Below are 16,227 nucleotides of genomic sequence, written 5' to 3' on the forward strand. Positions count from 1 at the left end.
TAGGGAGGTATGTAGATAGGTAGGTAGGTAGGTAGGTAGGTAGGTAGGTAGGGAGGTAGGTAGGGAGGTAGGTAGGTAGGTAGGTAGGTAGGGAGGTAGGTAGGGAGGTAGGTAGGTAGATAGGTAGGTAGGTAGGTAGATAGGTAGGTAGGTAGGTAGGGAGGTAGGTAGGGAGGTAGGTAGGTAGGTAGGTAGATAGGTAGGTAGGGAGGTAGGTAGGTAGGTAGGGAGGTAGGTAGGTAGGGAGGTAGGTAGGTAGGGAGGTAGGTAGGTAGGTAGGTAGGTAGGTAGGGAGGTAGGTAGGTAGGGAGGTAGGTAGGTAGGTAGGTAGGGAGGTAGGTAGGTAGATAGGTAGGTAGGTAGGTAGGGAGGTAGGTAGGTAGGTAGGGAGGTAGGTAGGTAGGTAGGTAGGTAGGTAGGTAGGTAGGGAGGGAGGTAGGGAGGTAGGTAGGTAGGTAGGTAGGTAGGGAGGTATGTAGATAGGTAGGTAGGTAGGTAGGTAGGTAGGTAGGTAGGGAGGTAGGTAGGTAGGTAGGTAGGTAGGGAGGGAGGTAGGTAGGTAGGGAGGTAGGTAGGTAGGTAGGTAGGTAGGGAGGTGTGTAGATAGGTAGGTAGGTAGGTAGGTAGGTAGGTAGGTAGGTAGGTAGGCTTGTGGGTTTGAAAATTAGGCTCTACACCGCAGGGTTATGAAACATCAGGACAGGAGAGACACTTTCCACACACTCTGCATACCGTTGGAAAAGTCTGGAGTCCTGGTGATGATGTAATGATGAGTCCTGGTGATGAGGAACACAAGGGATCTGTGGACGTGGGAGTTTTGAAGGCCGATGCTGAGATGTTTCTGATTTAAGGCTGATATTCATGCCAATACTCTGGATCCTTAAATAATCAAAATGTGCAGATCTCAGTGTTTCCAACAGAACTGTATTCTTGTCTCTGAAGCAGCAGAGTAGAGCATCATGGGACACTAAAACACTCCATTGAAACCAACCAGTATGGCACTACTACAATTAACTACTACTAATAATAAACATGGAAAAGTGACAGGTTTTCAGGAGCAAAGAAAAACAGCCTGATCCTCCTCAGTGTTGGGCAGGTTACTTTCCAAATGTGATAGACTGCATATTACTAGTTACTTTCATTTGAAAGTCATCATAAGTTACTTTACAATATTACCGTCTGTGTAGAGTAACTCGTTACTTATTACACTACTTTTGCATTACTTTCACTAAGATAACTGCAGTAGCAGAATGACACCGCCGCCATGGAACCATCCCGAAATAGAATTTCAATCATCTTGAAGTCGGTGTAAACCGTCCAAAATTCTAAATGTTATCCTTTTCCTTTGTTATTGTCATCTATAGTGGTTATTTGAATAAAAAACAGAATTTGATTCGGAAATCTTTTTTGTATCTTTGTGGGAGTTTATCAAAACAACGCATATTTTGAAATAGGATTTATTTTGCGGGAGGCTTAGCAGCAGCAATAACACAAGCCAGGCGGACGGTCGGCTGGGCTCGCGAGACTGCATCTACAGTACGAGGATTTCCCACAATGCTCCAGGAAAATCCATTCATCCAATCAAACATTACCAGGAAGGAAGCAGGAGACTCGAGGCTTCATTTTGTGGTATCAAAAACCAATGGGCTGAGTCCATCCAGATAATATATACAGTCAATGGGATAAACATGTTGCTGGAAGAGAAGTGCCTTCTTCCTGTTTTGTGCCTTACACAGCAATACAGCACATTTCCATTGGATCTGAGCCTGGTGACACACCATATAAAAAGTTGTGTAGAGGCTGACAATCTTCTCAGCAATATGTGTGTTGACAGTATTTATATGAATGTCTCCAATTGAATGTGATCATTTGTGTGTTTTGGAGAGGCCTTGGGTACCTTTGATGACGAAAGCCTCAGCCAGCAGGCGTAGGTGGTAGGTGGGCTGGTCGTCCTGGGTCAGTTCCTCGATCCCCACCCTGGCACACATGCCCTGGGCGTCCCGGTAGCGACCCTGGACGTAGTGGACCTTGGCCATCAGCAGCAGAGCCTCATTCAAGTACCTGGGCTGGAGGGAGAGAGGGAAACCAAACGGTCATGAGGAAAAAATTCTGTTATTTCTTCAGTAAACATATTAAACATTTTTCAAATTAAATGTGTGATTCTGTGAGGCAACAGAACATCCGCCTGGGGAAAATCAGACTCACAAAATCAGTGCTTTCTTTTAAATGACAACTTTGATTGCTTTTAGAAACTTCCTTCGTGCACCCCATCACTGACATTTTTTTCTCATGTTGTTTTATTCATAAAAAATAAATAAATTCAATATTATTTCCGCTGCTTCTATTATTTTATATTTGCTTGTATGTATATACTGTCAGTGTTTCATTCATTGTTTTTGTTTTTTTTGTTTTTTTTTACTTTACTGATTGTGAAGCACTTTGTAACTCAGCTTTTGAAAAGTGGCGTAAATCATCAAAAGAAAAAAAACACCTGGCAGGTGATTGGATGAACCATCTGTCTATCACGTCTATCATGCTCTCACTGGCATCATCACACCAAAGCCCGCCCCATAGCTACCTCTGGACACTGATTGGTGCGAACCACTGATGGTATGGATTCAAATCAGTTAGATTTGAGCATGGCACGGTGGATTTTTGTGATCGTGATCTCATGATCTCGTGCAACACGCAGCAGCCTCACAAGGTTAGTGGAAAGCCTTCTGCCTAATCCAAATGTATGTCTTTTGCTTTTGTATGTCTTGATGCTGCTTTGTTGGCCAGATTTTCCTTGAAATATATATGATTAATCTCAGTGGGAATAACATGGTAAACAAAAATAAAATCATCTTCAGAATGAAAGCAGAAATCAGATTGAAGGAGAGGACGCAGAGTGACTGACTGCCAGGCGGCCGTGACTCAGGATGGTGTTGAGGTGGCCTTTGGCCCGGGACAGGCTCTTATCCGTCAGAGGTGTGGAGCTCCGTAACAGCTCCATGTTCTCCTGCAGGCACTCCTCCAGCAGCGCCTCGGCCAATAGCAGCGTCCCGTAGTCATCTGGGGGAGGAGGGGGGCGGGGTTTAAAAGTTAAAGAATTAACAGCCTCGGTAGGAGTGGAGGCGTAGGTTTGAGTTCAGGGTCGTAGGTCATTTGTCTCTGGACTGGAGCCAAAGCAAATCCTCCACAGTCCCTTACAAACAGCATTTCCCACCGAACTGAGCGAGAGCAGTTAAAATACACCAGACTCCACAACTCTATTTGGGAAAAAAAAAAAAAAAAAAGTTTCCATTTCCTTATGAAGCTTCCTTGAAATAGCCTGTGAACACTGTGATCATATGATGATGATAGAGTCACAATGTCTGCCTGTCTAACACTGGATCAAGTTATGTTAGATGACACAGTCAGACTGACATAAAACCAGTGCCTCGGCCTTCAGACCCAAGTCAGTGTCCGCAGTCGTAAAGCTCCCGTGTTGTGTACACACACACAGTGTGGATTAGAGACTTCCTGTTTAACTTCTTCCTGTCTGCGCGGGCGCACGTGTGTTGTGACGCCAAGTCTGCGGCCGGTGTTTACGATGGGGTGTACTTGACATATTTGCCTGTCAGTTTTTATCAGCGTTAGCCAAGGCCAGAGCTACGCTATCAGAGAGGGGGCTAGGTGAGGGATAAACAAAGCATGTCTCGCTACAGTGGGAATGTCGTTAATGATTTCAGAAGAGATGTCACCTCGCCTTTACAAAGACCCACCAGTGCCATGAAGTGTGCAAGAGCAATACTCATGGCTTCACCTCAACAAGTTTCATCAAAGATATTAAAGGACAAATGTTCGCTACATTCCAGCAGTTAGTTGGAGATTAAGCGTTTTTTTTGTGTATTCAAGCTTTCCCTCAACCTGCCTTGTTTTCACCCCCTACAATTTCCTATGATTTTCGAATGTCGTTGTTGGACAAGCCACAGAGAGAATGGCTGTCAACGTGTTGCCTTCAGCTGTGGGTTATGAATGTAGGTGGAGGGAGCAATAATGATAGCGATAACGGAGCCAAGGTTTTTCCGAGAGGAAGTGAGTCGTGCCCCTTACTCAGAACGCAACACGCATTGCATTCTGGGCTATTGAGGCTATACTGTCTGATGCATTCTGGGCCATTGAGGCTATACTGTCTGATGAGAAACTGCTCTATCTCCTCTTCTACGATGGATTTCTCCCGGTATGAGTGTTGAACGTCTCTTGGTGCAAAATGGCGGCTGTAGAAAGAAGCTCTCGCTCTTTGGTTCTGAGCGACTGACACCAAAGCCCAGGGCCTGGATCGACCATATGGGCAACCCGGGCAGGTGCCCAGGGGCCTTCGGTATGAAAAAAAAAGTCGGGCTCATGTCGGGCTCCACAGAACTATGACACAAATCTAAAACCAATCAGAATAAAATAAAAAATAGTTTCCAAGAAGATTAAGTCTCATGATTGAGTGTCATTGGATGGCTGTGGGCAAGTGGTCACTGGTCAGCCATTCATTTTTCCATTGACATTTTGTTTACTTGGTCAAACAAAGTGATTCAGTTATATTTAGAATCAGACCAACAACTCAGACCAACAACAAAAAAGTGTTTTGTTGTCTTTCTTGTTTTCCCTTCTTGTGTCCGACTGTAATGTTCGGGAGGAGGGGGGGGGCGAGCTGGCCAGCTTCACCTGGCAAGAAGGAGTCAGAGTCGCTTCAAATAAACATCTCAAACGAGCAGTGCATCATCCATTAGTCCTTCCATAAAGCCTCAGAGCGTCAGAGCAGCAGCGTGGAGAGAGAGACGGGTCAGGACGGCCCGGTCCAGTCAGGCAGTCACCTCACCTGAGCCCATGTTGACTTTGGCTAAGGTGGCTCAGGTGAGGGGCAGAGGCAGGTGCATTAGCGGCTTATGCCTTATGAGGCACATGATCATAATGATAACTCTGTTTGCACACGTTGTTTGAGCACATGTTACGTGCAATAATTCCAAGGGCAAAGACATGCAGTGAATATAGGCTGGAATGTGTTGTTTTGCCATTAATGCCATAACAACATGAAACATCACAAGACTTTTTCCATTTAAAAAAAACGTGAACAATATAGGCCACAGACATATAGGAGTAGTATGTTATAATATTATCATGAAATTTATGAGATTTTGTCCCGAGAAAGCCCAAATGATAACTGAGCTGTAGAAGAGATGAACAAAGTGCAGGGTGCTCTCTATAATCAAAACAGTCACTCTATTAGACAAACTTCTAACAGTAATAGTTTAACAGTAAAATTAAACTATTGCTCATTTGACCTGTGACCCCTGCTCTGTCTAACCCCACTGAGACATAGCCTACAAAGGTATGTTTTGGCTGCGTCAAACTTTTAAAGACTTCTTCAGATGCCTCCTTCCTTGATCTCACTGAGAGTCTAAAGTCCAAATTGTGTTAGTGCCAATATCCCAGCACTGCAAAAAGTAGACCTACTACACCTACCCACTTTTTGGTCTTAAATTTAGTCTTAAAATCACTTTTCTTAAAAGAAGTGAAAAGAAATCTGCAAAATGGGGTGAGATAACGCTGCTTGTTTCCACTGCAAATCAAGAACTGCTTGAATCAAGTGTCATTTTCTTGATACCATCTCGATTTGACACTTGTTTGAGTGAAACTGCACTAACAGCTGAAAAAACTGACATCGATTTCCCCCGCAGTTGATAAATAAGATTTTAAGCCTAAAGTAAACACGACTAAAAGACTTGTTGAGGGGGATTTTTTTTTTTTTGCAGTGTGCGTGGATCATGATTCGTGAGCCTCCAGGTGACCACGCACTCACCGTCTTCGTGGATCCGCGCCGCCAGCAGCTGTTCGACCATCGCGGGCATCTTGTCCCACTGACACTCGGCCCGGTAGCGCTCGATCTCCGCTTCCAGGCGGTACTGGGTGAAGGAGCCCCGGGATGCCATCGGCGCTGTCCCGGCGGTGACTGCTGCACTCCCCGGACACGATGGAAGTAACTGCAGACTACCAAGAAGAGAGATAATTATGTGCAGCAATCTTGGAGGAGGAGGGGGAGGGTTTGGGGGGCAGGCAGCCCCCTATGCAGCAACCAAGATCATGAACTATGAGAGGCTGCATCAAAGAGAATATAAATATATAGCCTACTGCAAATAATTAAAATTAATATATTGCAAAATAGTTAGGCTATATTCATTTGGATGTTTCTCAAAATTGGCAAAAAAAATGTAGGCTCGTTGACATTCATTCAGTCTTATAGCCTATAGTGTATTTTTAATTATGGAATGCATAGCCTATCAAATGCTTATACATAGGCTGTAATATAGAATTAACATTAACTGTTGGTGTTAATGATTAACATTATAATTTACAATACAGTAGGCTATGGCCAAGCTTTCTACAATATTTGCATGGTAAATTCTTAACTTTAACATTGTGGACCCTCTTATTTTTTGGTTATTTCGTTTTTATCATGCAGGATTCTGTCAATGATGCCTAATGCTTAATTTGACTATTTATAACAACTGGTTCAACACATAACATTTATTTTCTGCTTGAATATCGTGGCAATGTGAGGGATCTAGGTGTTTGAACTAAAGGGAAGGGTGTCTTACCTAAAGACCATGCTCTAATCTTAACACTAACTGGATCAGGGAGGGCTTAAGAAATGCAGAATGAAACATAGGCTAGAAAACGGTGCAGACAATGTGCATCGCCAAAAACAAAAACGGTAAAAGGTACAGGTCAGGTTGCATGCAGAAAAGTTGTGATTTCCCTGTTTTAGTGGTGTTCACACAGTAGTTAAATTCATTAATGAGTTCAATGGGAAATCAATTTGGCAGAGTTAGAGATCTCTTGCTTCCTGATCTTCTGGGCAATCTGGCTCAGCAGCATTAGCGGCCCGACGCTGCCATAAGCAACACTCAGGCTCAGTTGTCAGCCATCACACTGTCACATTTACAATCTACTATCACTATGCAGTCTGAAAGCATCATTGAGATATATTAAAGCATTAACGGGCTATCAGTGCGCACACTGCAGCGCCTTCATGTGGACAAAAATAGTGAACACATACATGTCATGTTCTGCCTAAACCACAGTAGACAGCTCAATCACACACGGGGGGTCTACTCGGAGTCTATTATCAGCTACTTTAGTGAGAGATAAAAGAAAACCTCAAGCCGTTTGAAAAGAGATTTCGCCGCGGCATTCTCTCTCTCTGGAAACTTGATTTGCCTGTCAGAAAACAACGCTTCTCCAATTCAGCAAACTCTTCCAGGTGCGCTTTGGATATTAAATGCGCGTGCTCTGTACTTAGGGGGCGTGCTCTGTACTTGGGGGGCGTGCTCTATACTTAGGGGGCGTGCTCTGTAGGGCGTGCTCTGTACTGGCTCCGGCCGGAGCTGGATAATGCTTTGTGGATCACCTTTGATTCGCATAAGACCAGGGGCGGTTCTAGGCCGTTTTTGGGTGGGCTTTAGCCCACCCAAAAATAGTCTCAGCCCACCCAAAAAAATAGAGGCAAAAAAAAAGTTTTTTTTTTTTTTTTTTTTTTTCTCTCCAAATCCATGGTGGTCATTAGTAGCAGTTTCTGACTACACTCAATGCGCTGTGTGCGTGTTTCCCCCCCCCCCCCTCTATGTTCTTAGGGTGGGCTGAGACAAACATTTAGGGGGGTTCAGCCCACCCGAAAAGTTTCTAGAACCGCGGCTGCGCAGGCGCTCCCTCCTCCATCTATCTGCCTAATCCCACATCACTTCACACAGGTCACACAGTACACCAGCGAAGTGGTCCTCCACAGTCCACACAATCGTTCTCCCCACTCATGATCAATGAAACTGTGAGGTGAGCATTGAGCAGTCAGAGTCGTTAGTAGTTACTTAATTAGCGCATATTGATATGCAAATTAGCGCGTAACGTTGTTTCGTAGGCTAAACAAAAGAACTTGTGGCTGTGCCTGCCAGACAAACAGGTGGACTGGAGGAAGGTAGGTAGGCTACCATGGCACCAGCCAGCCATGTCATGCTAGCTCGCAGTAAAGTGGGTGTAAATGGATGCAATGTTTTTTGAGAAACATATGGGCATAAGTGACAAACATATTTTCAAACGGGTCCCTTGTTATCTGAATGAAATTAAGCCCTTCAGAATCGCAAGTGGCTGCTTTACACAGCCTGTCTGATGTGATGATGATGATAGCTTAACATGCGTGCATGCAGTGGCGGACTGCATAATCGGGCACGTCGGGCAAATGCCCGGTGGCCTGGCCTGGCCTGGCCTACCAAAAAAAAAAAAAAAAACGTTTTTTTTTTTTTTTGCAGGCCAGGCCAGGCCACTCACTGAACAGCAGGCCAGGCGCCGCCTACTGGTTTACTAGTGGTTTTATTACTTTATTCAGGTTTAAAGTGGGTGCATCTCATTGTAAAATTGGACTTGGCCCAAATTGGGCTTCAAACGGCCCAAATTGGGCTTCAAACGGCCCAAATTGGGCTTCAAACGGCCCAAATCGGGCTTCAAACAGCCCAAATCTGGCTTTAAACGACCCATATCTGGCTTCAAACAGCCCAAATTGAGCTTCAAACGGCCCAAATTGAGCTTCAAACGCCCCAAATTTTTCGCCGCCGCCCTTCGGACGCCGGCACGCGCGTCGGCCCGTATCGGCCTGGCCTGTTTGGTATCTAATGCCCGGCCTGAATTATGATCCCAGTCCGCCCCTGCGTGCATGGCATGCTATTCCCTTTTCTTTCCTTCTTTCCCTATTTTTGCACACTGTGGTGGTGGTAGCCTACCAACTTCCAACCAGTCAGATCTTGTTTTTTCCCACAATAATTTCATAATACCATTTGTAATGCCACCGTTGTAGTGCTGTTGTTCAAAATTAAAGTACATTTTCTCAGATTTATTGGTGTCTTTCTAGTCACACAATTTAATAGTCAGTGTTTCCCATACACTGATCTATTTGTGGTGGTACACCCTACATAGATTTTGACCCCCACAAATACTGCCACATATTAATTTCAACTAGTTGACTGCAAACTCCTGCTTTAGTGCTTACAGTATATTATTATCTTAGCCAATAAGTTAGGAAGTTCCCTTTTGATATAATTTTACTTTTGTTTTGCCTACAAAGCAAAATGTTACTTTACTTGAAACTCCCCTGAAGTGATTTTGGTATTATTTATGCAAGCATAATTCTACCATATAGAACCTGTATGCAGAATATATATAGTATATATAGGGAAACAATTATTTTTTCATCGCTGTAAAACCACAGAACGGTAAAGAAGATATTGATGTGTGTAGTTCTTCATAGATCTAGTCTCTTCATTTTGATCTCAAAGTGCGCCAGTTTGATCCATTTTTACTTGAAACTGTACAAAATTTTCTTCCGGGGGGGCATGCCCCCGGACCCCCCTAGGGGTTCAGCGGTCCATGATCTTTGGGTGGGCTGAGCCCACCCAAAGCTCTGATGCTAAAACCGCCCCTGCATAAGACCAAATCACCGTGACGTCAACATGTAAACAAATTTACTTCCGGGTACCACTTGGGGAAGGCGGCAGGTTTAAATGTGCGTGTTGTCAAATAAATGCTGTCAAACCCTCTCGTTGTTTTCGGCCGACTACTTTCAATTTAAATGGTTAAACGGTTGGTAAACATGCTTGTCCGACGTATCTAGCCTTTCTTCTGTGTTTGTTTTATGTAGTGTTAGCTAGCTAATAATGTTTGTTTGTCTGTCAAACTCGCTGTTTTTTGCAGACTCGTAACCTCGCGTCACCAGGCTCTTCTCGGCGAGAGCAGACTCGTTAACGTTACAGACAGAGCTACCGACGCCACGTTAATTTAATTTAGCGTCAAGTCTACTCTGGTCTGGTCCAACAGGTAAATAAGCTAGTCTGGTCTCCACTAACGTTAGTGAAAGTGTTGTTATGAATGATATTAAACAACAACACAACACGGACGAACCATTTTTGTCTTCTTTGTCTGTTTTTGTCTTCAACACGTCAGTTTGTGCCGTTCACCGCCATTATAATGTGTGGACCCAGGGGTACCCGGAAGTAAATGTAAACATCCCGCTGATTTGGTCTATTTAGGGGGCGTGCTCTGTAGGGGCGTGCTCTGTTCTGGTCGACGACCCCGCTGACGTAGTGACATCTCAAAGATGCTTTATTTAACAAGAAAGATATGGTCCGACTCCAGCCTAGGCTATGGAAACCATGGAAACCCAGACGTAATCAACATCCAAAATGCTAAAATGAGAAATATTCATGAATAGCAACTTGCCAGCAAACCCGTTAGCTACTGCGTACAGCAGAATTATGCAGGACCCTTCGTATACTTGCACTAACCAGGAGCACCTAAACGTACCTAGCAAAACAGTAACTGATTTCAAGACATATAAGTTAACGTCTTACAGCGTTGTCGCTTGGACAACATTGTGCTGTTAACTGGGGAGGGCGGGGTGAGAAGGGTCCTCGCAAAAAATGTCCCAAAAACACGCCACCTATGACGCCACCATGGTTGGGTACTGCTCTTGTTTCCCCGATATACTCTCTGGAAACAACCGTCCAATCAGATTTCGCTGTCGTGTCCAAGACAAATTTGACTACGGCGAACCACTGGATCCAAAAAGGTAGTGGACGATAACGTTTACACTGACAGCAGCCAACTAAACGTGAATACAACCAACTCTTGACGAAAACAGGTGACTTTACCTTTTCTGTTAACGCAGTTAGCCAACCTTGTACTTCATGTCACGCTGCATGTATTATTACCGTAGATTAACGCCGCCATGTCTTTTGAAACTATGAAATTAAGCGTCGTGGTAGCCATTATTACAGTTGGCCAGCCGTGCAGCTAACGGATGTTTCTAAAAACGTCAACAGATCGCTAACTAGTTACATCATGCAACCTCGTCACAGGCAACTAGTTAACACGAAAACGCTTTTTGACATCCCAGTAACGTTACTCAGTAATGAGAGTGATGTCTGCGCATCACTAGTATCACTACAATGTTCCATTATGGTAAGTCCATAATGATTCTCATCACTTTATATGCCATTTACATCTCCTTCATTTGCACTATGGCACAATATTCCTGACTCGTACTTAATGGTTGTGATGTTTAGTCAAATGTTTATGGTGTGAAACCATAGCAACAATGTGAAAGGTAGGCTATGCAGTATGAAAATATCCACATATAAAAAGAGAGGACTATGAGTAAATATGCTGTTTACAGGATGTGCAAAATGTTATTTGTGTAATAGGTGGCCACAATGCCATAGAATAAGATGCACAAAATATGTATGGCCTTACAGGGGGGCTATGAAAAAGATTGCAGCATCAAGTTCATTCACTAGTCTTTAACTCTTTCTGTCTGTCTCTGTCTGTCTGTCTCTGTCTGTCTGTCTGTCTGTCTGTCTGTCTGTCTGTCTGTCTGTCTGTCAGAATGAGAACCGGCAGCTATATTGTGGAGTGCGGGGGTCTGCTGGTCCTCCTGTTGCTGTGTGTTCACTCCCGCGGGGATCAGGAGCACCATGAGCAGCCGCCGGCCACTGACGACGCAGCTCAGAGATCGGGCCACGGCCACGGCTTGGACAGAAACATGATCCAGGACAAAGAGTGAGTGAGATCTACGTGTTTATGAAAGCGTGTTGTTCCCTCCCTGCTACTTGATGCACGATGATACTGACCTGATTTGCATCACGGAGTGATGAACTTTGAACACTGTCAACAAGCTCAACCTGCCTCGGTGGGATCAGGAGACGTAGTTTCTGCTTTTCCTACACAGATGTGGAAAGTGGGAAGTGAAATTGATAAGTTACATGTCTTTCAAAGTTTGATTATTGAATAAAAACCACAGGAAAAAAAGACGTTTCATGGTAGAAGACCCACACACTGTCAGTATTGCAAAGAAACGGTATCCACATCTACTTACAACAACCTCAGATCGAACTCTAATCATTCTCGCTGTCCCAAAAACCAACAACTCCTTTGGTAGCAAAGCTTTCTACTCTTTAACAAATCACTTCAGCTGGACCAGTTTGTTGACCTGGCTCTTTGGCAGACTATTGAAGTCCTTTTTAACACACGTCTGCAATTGTCTACTTACTACCCTGACTCCCCTGCCTAGTCTCCTAACCCTGCATGTCCCGTCTGCCCTGTATGTTTAGTTTAGAATTGCTATGTACTGTATGTGCCTGCTTTTGCTAATGCCTTTTAACTCTGTTTATATTTGTTTATCTGTATTGTTCTTATTTTTGTGTATGCCTCTATGCCCTCTTGGCCAGGTCGTTATTGTAAAATAATTTTTTCTCAATAATCGACCTCGTAAAATAAAAGGAAATGAATGAATGAAAGTCATACTGCCCATCCCAACCAACCATTATCAGCACTGGACACACAACCTTAAATCAAAATAGGGAAAATGTGTTGGAACCCTTGATGTTCTGTCCATTGAGCCATGTGTGTGGTCCTGCAGCCACATCATGGAGCACCTGGAGGGAGTGATCGACAAACCAGAGACGGACATGAGCCCCCAGGAGCTTCAGCTGCACTACTTCAAGATGCACGACTACGATGGCAACAACCTGCTGGACGGCCTGGAGCTGGCCACCGCTATCTCACACGTACACAAAGAGGTGGGTGTGTGTGTGTGTGTGTGTGTGTGTGTGTGTGTGTGTGTGTGTGTGTGTGTGTGTGTGTGTGTGTGTGTGTGTGTGTGAGTGTGTGTGTGTGTGTGTGTGTGTGTGTGTGTGTGTGTGTGAGTGTGTGTGGCCTGGAGCTGGCCACCGCTATCACACACGTGCACAAAGAGGTAGGTGTGTGTTAGGGGTGTCAAAAATAATCGATTATACGATGCATCGCGATGCGGACGTGCACGATTCTGCATCGATTAACAAATATCAAAAATCGATTATAAAAAAAAAAAAAATTATAATCAAATAAAATAGAATGTAAGTACATGCAGTTGTTTATTTTAATTATGGATCATAATACAATGCAATTCCAAATGCACTTTTATTTTAAAAGTAGCCACACAGTGAGAAAAAAGAAAGTGAGAAAAAATAAATCATGTATTGCGGAAAAAGTGATGCATCGATTTAAGATGCATCGCGATGCATCGTGATGCATCGTTTAATCGAATCGAATCGAATCGTTGACAGATGAATCGTAATCGAATCGAATCGGGAGGCCAGTGAAGATTCACAGCCCTAGTGTGTGTGTGTGTGTGTGTTGAACATGCCCCTCCCATCATATGAAAACTACAATTTAACAACTTTAAAGTCGAGCTGAAATGAAAAAATCACTTTTTCCTATTTTAGATCACATCCCTGGGTATTCAGTGCACCTATTAAATAATGTATTCACACACAAAAATCACAAAAATCTAAGTCTTACCCCGGCCCCTCGGACAGTCCAAGCCGGCAGGCAGCACTCTTGCCTCGGCTTTGAAACAGCAGTACGCGCGGAGGCAGCCAGTTCCTCGGTTCCGTGCGGATCCCACTCGCGTAGCGGCAGAACACTCTGAATCCCACTGGATTTGAGGGCACAACACGCCATACAAGCGCCAGGATTGACCAAGGCCAACTCCAGTCCCCAGAACTGTCAAATCAAATCATCGACATGCTATGGCCCGCCTCTCAACCCTCTTTCATCTCAGACAATATTTGTTTTCCGGCTGATACGTCATTGACCCTCTCTGAGACCCGTTTCATGTCGTCTTTAATCTTATTAATCTTAACAACTTTTCTTTGTTTGCAGGAGGGAGGAGAGAACAGCCAGCCAATGAGAGAGGAGGACCTCATCAATCTCATCGACGACGTTCTGCGGGACGACGACAAAAACAACGACGGTTACATCGACTACGCCGAGTTCGCCAAATCACTGGAGCACTGATATGGTTTCTCCGTGTCCGGCCACCACGGCGAGGAAGCTGCAGAGGAGGAGGAGGGAGGGAAGGAGCGCGCGTCACCGCAGGCACACGAGCCACAAGAGAGCCAGACTGAAAACGTCATCTTTAGGTTTCTCTTGTTTCGCAGGCGATCGATCAGATGTGTTTAGCAATTGATGTAGCTTTTTGTGTATTTTCTAAGCACATGTTGTCAATTCTTGATTTTTCTTCTTCTTCTCCTCTGTGTAACCTTGTTGCTGACAGTCAACAAATCAGTCACTGCTCACGAATTGAGGTATCTCCTAGGCCTGGAAAGAAGTGTGCGAGAAGCAGCTGACAAAAGGGCAGTAAAAATTCTTACGCTAAATAATTTGTTAAGCAGTGGAAAAGGAGGTCAAATAGATGGAACATCACTGTGACTTTTTAACGTAACAACACAACCCCGTCTTTTTCCAAATCAGGTTCATTTCTTTGAAGCAGAGGAGCACTGCAGTGTTTGTGTCTTACTCGTTCTGTGGTGCTAGCCCAGTAGCATCTACACAGAAAAGTTCCTGGCCTTCAATCAATGCACAATCATCTACACATGTCCTGTGTCACACCTAACATTGTGGACCAAATGACGCCTCATGTCAATTCATGGCTTTCATTTGCTGTTTTTTTTGACAGCGATAAAGACACACGTCCTCATGTCAACGTTTGAAAGTGGCCTTTAGATACGCAAATGTAGTGTGATACCAATGAAGCAGTGTGTATACAATACAGAGTATTAGCAAAGCTTGGTGGATTGATCAGGTGCTTTTGCAAGATTGTCATTCAGAGGATGGCCCCAAGGCTGCGTTCAGAATGACACAACGTTGTTGAATGTTGTAAAGCGGAAACCTCGTGCGGGATGCTAGAGTGGCATGTCAGTGTTTCTTCTCGCTGGACTGGTTTTTCCCCTATTGAACGCAGCTCGAGTCATCGACTGTATGAGCCCCCGTCCACATCCGCTTCACCTCAGCCCTGTTGCCGAAAAACGGAGCTCCTAAGAGCTGGAGATACTTGACGTAGACCTGTTCCTCGTAGAGTGAATGTAACGCAGCGCCACATTGTGCATTGTTCATTCTGCATCACTGGATAAGCTAAAGCTAGACCCGCTGCTGCTGCTGCCACCGACGATTTCGGCTGACTTTGTGTTTCGTGGCTTTTCACTAAAAGCACTAACCTGACTCGGCCAGATGGGGTGGTATTGAGTTCGCAACACTACCACGTGAAACACAATGTGAAACAAACCTGGCAGCGTCAGGTTACCAAAGCACTAGATACACAGCAAAAGTCAGCCCGGGGTTAGCTCGCTCCAAAATATTAGCTGCCAATGTCAGGTTTTTGTGTGACAATGCCTGCCTGTCTGTTTAATCCATCTGTCATTTATTCTACTGTATCATTTCCTTCAGATGAATTCTATATTTTTGTCATTCAGTATTGATTGTTTTTGATTAATTCAGGTTGTTTGAACGCAACGATTTAAATAAGTGAGTAGCAGAACAGACGCAACTGTGTTGTTTCAGTCTGGAATGTGACATTAAATGCTGTAATCTACACACTGTTGTTCTCTTGGTGTTTTCTTGAAAATGACCAATTGTTGCAACAACAATGTAATTATCCTTTATGAAATGCAGCTTGAGCTGTATGCACACTATTGAAATGCAGTTTAAATGTTATAGGTTAAAGGGCCAGCTCACCCTAAAATCTAAAATGACATGTTTTTCCTCTTACATGTAGTGCTATTTATCCATCTACATCGTTTTGGTGTGAGTTGCTGAGTTTTGGAGATATCAGGCGTAGATATTTCTGCCTTCTCTCTACAATGGAACTGGATGGCACTCGGCTTGTGGTGCTCAAAACGGCAAAAACATACATTTGAAAAACTCAACAGCAATAATGTCTCTTTCCAGAGATAATGACCCGGTTACCCAAGATAACACAGACCTAGTTGTGAGCAGTTTCATGTAGGAATTAACTAGTTGCTAGCGGGTGTAGTTCGGTCTAAAGAAAATAGTTCCTACATGAAACTGCACACAAGCTTTGTGGATTATCTTCAATAACCAGGTCATGATTTCTGGAAAGAGACATTGCTGTTGAGTTTTTCAAATGTATGTTTTTGTCACTTCGACCACCACAGTGCCGAGTGCCATCCAGTTCCATTGTATCTGAGAGAAGGCAGAACTCTCTAGGGCTGATATCTCCAAAACGCAGGCAACTAACACAAAACAATCTAGGTGGATAAATAGCACCACAGGTGAGAGGGAAAATATCTATTTTGGTTTTTAGGGTGAGCTGGCCCTTTAAGATCCCCTCCAGGA

At 44.1% G+C, this 16,227-nt stretch overlaps 2 protein-coding genes across 2 annotated transcripts in view; one reads left to right on the plus strand and one right to left on the minus strand.

Moving 5' to 3' along the window:
* The window catches only part of ttc7a (tetratricopeptide repeat domain 7A), a gene marked incomplete at its 3' end in the record, with an annotated part of 30,845 nt that extends 24,885 nt beyond the window's left edge, over window positions 1-5,960 (minus strand). The window contains exons 1-3 of the mRNA XM_083658595.1: window positions 5,816-5,960; window positions 2,900-3,054; window positions 1,898-2,066 (exon numbers count right to left, since the gene is read on the minus strand). Of these exons, the coding sequence (XP_083514721.1) occupies window positions 1,898-2,066; window positions 2,900-3,054; window positions 5,816-5,945 (454 nt within the window). The 5' untranslated portion in view covers window positions 5,946-5,960. The remainder of the gene's footprint in view (window positions 1-1,897; window positions 2,067-2,899; window positions 3,055-5,815) is intronic.
* Window positions 5,961-10,621: 4,661 nt separating this feature from the next.
* On the plus strand, window positions 10,622-15,456 carry mcfd2 (multiple coagulation factor deficiency 2, ER cargo receptor complex subunit). Its single transcript, XM_083658382.1, has 4 exons — window positions 10,622-10,696; window positions 11,440-11,613; window positions 12,473-12,632; window positions 13,756-15,456. Exons 2-4 carry the CDS (start codon window positions 11,441-11,443, stop codon window positions 13,888-13,890), a joined length of 468 nt encoding a protein of 155 aa, XP_083514508.1. The 5' UTR covers window positions 10,622-10,696; window position 11,440; the 3' UTR covers window positions 13,891-15,456.
* Window positions 15,457-16,227: the final 771 nt, after the last annotated feature.

Source organism: Poromitra crassiceps, assembly GCF_964638095.1.
Source record: "Poromitra crassiceps genome assembly, chromosome: 22".
NCBI classification, from domain to species: Eukaryota; Metazoa; Chordata; class Actinopteri; order Beryciformes; family Melamphaidae; genus Poromitra; species Poromitra crassiceps.